The 3,987-nt window shown below is 38.1% G+C and overlaps 1 protein-coding gene across 1 annotated transcript; it reads left to right on the forward strand.

Moving 5' to 3' along the window:
* Positions 1-3,045: 3,045 nt before the first annotated feature.
* Olfr893 (olfactory receptor 893) lies at positions 3,046-3,987 on the forward strand. The gene has a single exon (NM_146336.2). It carries the CDS (start codon positions 3,049-3,051, stop codon positions 3,985-3,987), a length of 939 nt encoding a protein of 312 aa, NP_666448.2. The 5' UTR covers positions 3,046-3,048.

Consider the following 3,987-nt stretch of genomic DNA (forward strand, 5'->3'; position numbering starts at 1 on the left):
TGGGCTGGCATTTGTGTTCTCTTAGTGTCTGTATAACATCTGTCTAGGATCTTCTGGCTTTCAGAGTCTCTGGTGAAAAGTCTGGTGTAATTCTTATAGGCCTGCATTTATATGTTACTTGACCTTTTTCCCTTACTGCTTTTAATATTCTATCTTTATTTAGTGCATTTATTTTTCTGATTATTATGTGTCAGGAGGAATTTCTTTTCTGTTCCATTCTATTTGGAGTTCTGTAGGCTTCTTGTATGTTCACGGGCATCTCTTTCTTTAGGTTTGGGAATTTTTCTTCTATAATTTTGTTGAAGATATTTGCTGGCCCTTTAAGGTGAAAATGTTCAACCTAGTTTCCGTAGGTTTGGTCTTCTCATTGTGTCCTGGATTTCCTGGATGTTTTGAGTTAGGATCTTTTTGCATTTTGCATTGTCTTTGATTGTTGTGCCGATGTTCTCTCTTGAATCTTCTGCACCTGAGATTCTCTCTTCCATCTCTTGTATTCTGTTGCTGATGCTCTCATCTATTTCCAGATTTCTTTCCTAGGGTTTCTATCTCCAGCGTTGCCTCACTTTGGGTTTTCTTTATTGTGTCTACTTCCCTTTTTAGGTCTAGTATGGTTTTGTTCATTTCCATCACCTGTTTGGATGTGTTTTCCTGTTTTTCTTTTAGGTCTCCTACCTGTTTGGTTGTGTTTTCCTGTTTTACTTTAAGGACTTGTAACTGTTTAGCAGTGTTCTCCTATATTTCTTTAAGTGAGTTATTAAAGTCCTTCTTGATGTCCTCTACCATCATCATGAGATATGCTTTTAAATCCGGGTCTAGCTTTTCTGGTGTGTTGGGGTTCCCAGGACTGGGTGAGGTGGGAGTGCTGTGTTCTGATGATGGTGAGTGGTCTTTGTTCCTGTTAGTAAGATTCTTCCATTTGCCTTTCCCCATCTGGTAATCTCTGGAGTTAGTTGTTATAGTTGTCCCCCGTTAGAGCTTGTTCCTCTCGTGATTCTGTTAGCCTCTATCAGCAGACATGGGGGACTTGCTCTCTCCTGAGTTTCAGTGGTCAGAGCACTCTCTGCAGGCAAGCTCTTCTCTTGCAGGGAAGGTGCACAGATATCTGGCGTTTGGACCTGCCTCCTGGCAGAAGATGAAGGTCAGAAACAGAGCTTGTCCCAGAAGCTGTGTCACTTTGGCCTGTCCCAGAAGCTGTTAGCTTCTGTAGTCCACACTCTCACCTGAGCAGACTAGTCTCGCAGGGATCTGGGAACCAAGATGAGTTCCCCTGGTGCTCCTGCAAACTATCCTGGGTGGGGCAGACACCTCTCCTCTGGCAGGGAAGGTGCCCAGATTTCTGAAGCCTGAAATGGGGTCTGCCTCAGAAGCTGTTCTCTAGGGACCTTGGGAGTGTCTGCCGACACTGTGCCCAAGGTGACCAAGTGCTGGCACAGACTGGAAGGGCTTAACCTCTCATTTTTAAAGGCCCTGTATTTTAAAGTAGTTCCTATGGTGCATATAGAATATTCAATAATGGTTTAAGTATTTTTGTTGGATATAATTCTCTGTGGGTGTGGTAATGGGAAGGATAATATTGGTATAAAATGGGAAGGGAGTAAGGATGTTGTTTATTATGCTATACAGAACAGCATCACAATTACTTGTCCAATCTAAGTAGTAATAATTCCAAGAGAAGAATTTTTTTATATAAACAAAGAAAAATGAAAAAAAATCACCATTTTTTCTATATGTCTATCTGAGTTCTAACACTTAGAGTAAATTATCTCATTTAATTAATATTAGATGAACTGTGAATTCCATTTACATTTTGTTCCTTTATTGTTATTATTTATTGAGGTACAGAATATAGATGTATGTACATCTACTCCTTTCTACAAGTAAGGTAAATATTCTACCACTGCAACCTTGCCTAATCCTTCTCTTATGAGTTTCAGTTTATAGATATACATAAAATGCAGTTATAAATATGAATAAATAAAAGTTAGTAAGATTCATAACTTTTTACAGTTTCAATGTGAGGAATTTGAGATATCTGACTTTCAACTTATTGTTTACAAAATATTGTAGAATAATAATCTATATTATAGTATGTAATTATACAGTTCTTGGTGCTTATTAGAAATTACTAGTAAAAGTATGTAGTATGGCCCTCAACTTTCTTCTTGAAGAGTTGTCCAAAACACTGTGATGAAGATTTCAAAGCAAACCACCCAGGACTCTGTCAATCAGCGTTTCTGATGGGGAATTATAAATTGAGCACAAATTTGAATCTCAAATGAGCCAACACTGTTTGTGGTGCATGATGTAAATGAAGGCTCAGTAATTTATTCACTCAAGGGACTCATAAAACCTGTGAGGAAATATTAAAGAGAGAATAATTTTCCAGGATCCTAAACAATTTTCACGGAACGCTGGATCATAAAATAGCTTCTCACTTTAACCAGAAATTGTCTTCCAGTCTCATATAAGGATGTTATTTTCTTTCTGCAGGATAGAAGAAAGGTTTTCTAATGAAAATATTATACAGAAGTCCACATTCCACAGTGTAACTTTGGTAGGGTATTAGAGACAGTTCTTCACATGGCTACTACCATTCTTTTCATCAAAGGTTTTAGATTCTTCAGGACATGGAGAAGGGTCCATTTGTTGCAGTAGCTATAAAGTCTCTGTGGAACAAAATTGATCGCCGATTCTACTTGTGTTGATAATTTTCCTTCAGACAAAAAGGTATAAATTCTAGATTTTTTATTTAATTTCCTTTTCAAGAATCTCTGATCTGTAATGATAACTAAAGAGTAGGGGAAAAGTATGTTCAAGAGACACAAAGGATTTTTTTTTTCAGATTTCTCTCTGGAAAGAAACAAATCCTAATTGGGGAAGGAAGGGACTGGGAATTTCTCAGGATTCAACCAGTGTTGCAACAATTGAATGCCATGCAGCATATTCTCAAAATACTGTGCTTACAAACCCACCAAAATTTTTTGTCTGATAAAAGTTATTTTCCTTGTAATGTTACTTGCTTTTCTTCTCCCAACAGATGACACCATAATGCACATGGCCATGGAGAATGACTCTTCTGTGACTGAGTTTGTTTTTATGGGATTAACAGAACAACCTGAGTTACGGCTGCCTTTGTTTTTTGTGTTCTTGCTGAATTATACAGCTACCGTGATGGGAAATTTGAGCTTAATGGTTCTTATTTGTCTGAATTCACACCTTCACAACCCCATGTACTTTTTCTTGTTCAATTTATCCTTGGTTGATTTCTGTTATTCATTTGTTTGTACCCCTAAAATGCTAATGGGTTTTGTTTCTGAAAAAAGCATCATATCTTATACAGGATGCATGACTCAGCTATTCTTTTTCTGCTTTTTTGTTAATTCTGAGTGTTATGTGCTGACAGCAATGGCCTATGATCGTTATGTGGCCATCTGTAAGCCATTGGTATATGCCATCCTTATGTCTCCTCGGATGTGTTCCCTGCTAATGATTGGGTCCTACTTAATGGGATTTGCAAGTGCCATGGCTCATACTGGCTGCATGATTAGGCTCAAGTTTTGTGATTCGAACATCATCAACCATTACATGTGTGAAATATTCCCCCTGCTCCAGCTCTCCTGCAGTAGTACCTATGCCAATGAACTTGTGAGCTCTCTTATTGCCTGTATAGTTGTCATTGTATCTGGTCTTGTTATCTTAATGTCATATGCTTCCATCCTCTTAAATGTTGTTCAGATGTCATCAGCTACAGGTTGGTCCAAAGCCATGGGTACTTGTGGTTCCCATATCATAACTGTTAGTCTATTCTATGGTTCTGGACTGCTTACTTATGTCAAACCAGCATCCGCTGAATCTGTAGATCAGGGGAAATTTTTCTCAGTGTTTTATACTCTTATGGTTCCCATGCTGAATCCTCTTATTTACAGTCTCAGGAACAAGGATGTCAAACTTGCAGCAAAGAGAACCATGAATAGAATCACAATCTGA

Source organism: Mus musculus, chromosome 9 (genome assembly GCF_000001635.26).
Source record: "Mus musculus strain C57BL/6J chromosome 9, GRCm38.p6 C57BL/6J".
Lineage (NCBI taxonomy): Eukaryota > Metazoa > Chordata > Mammalia > Rodentia > Muridae > Mus > Mus musculus.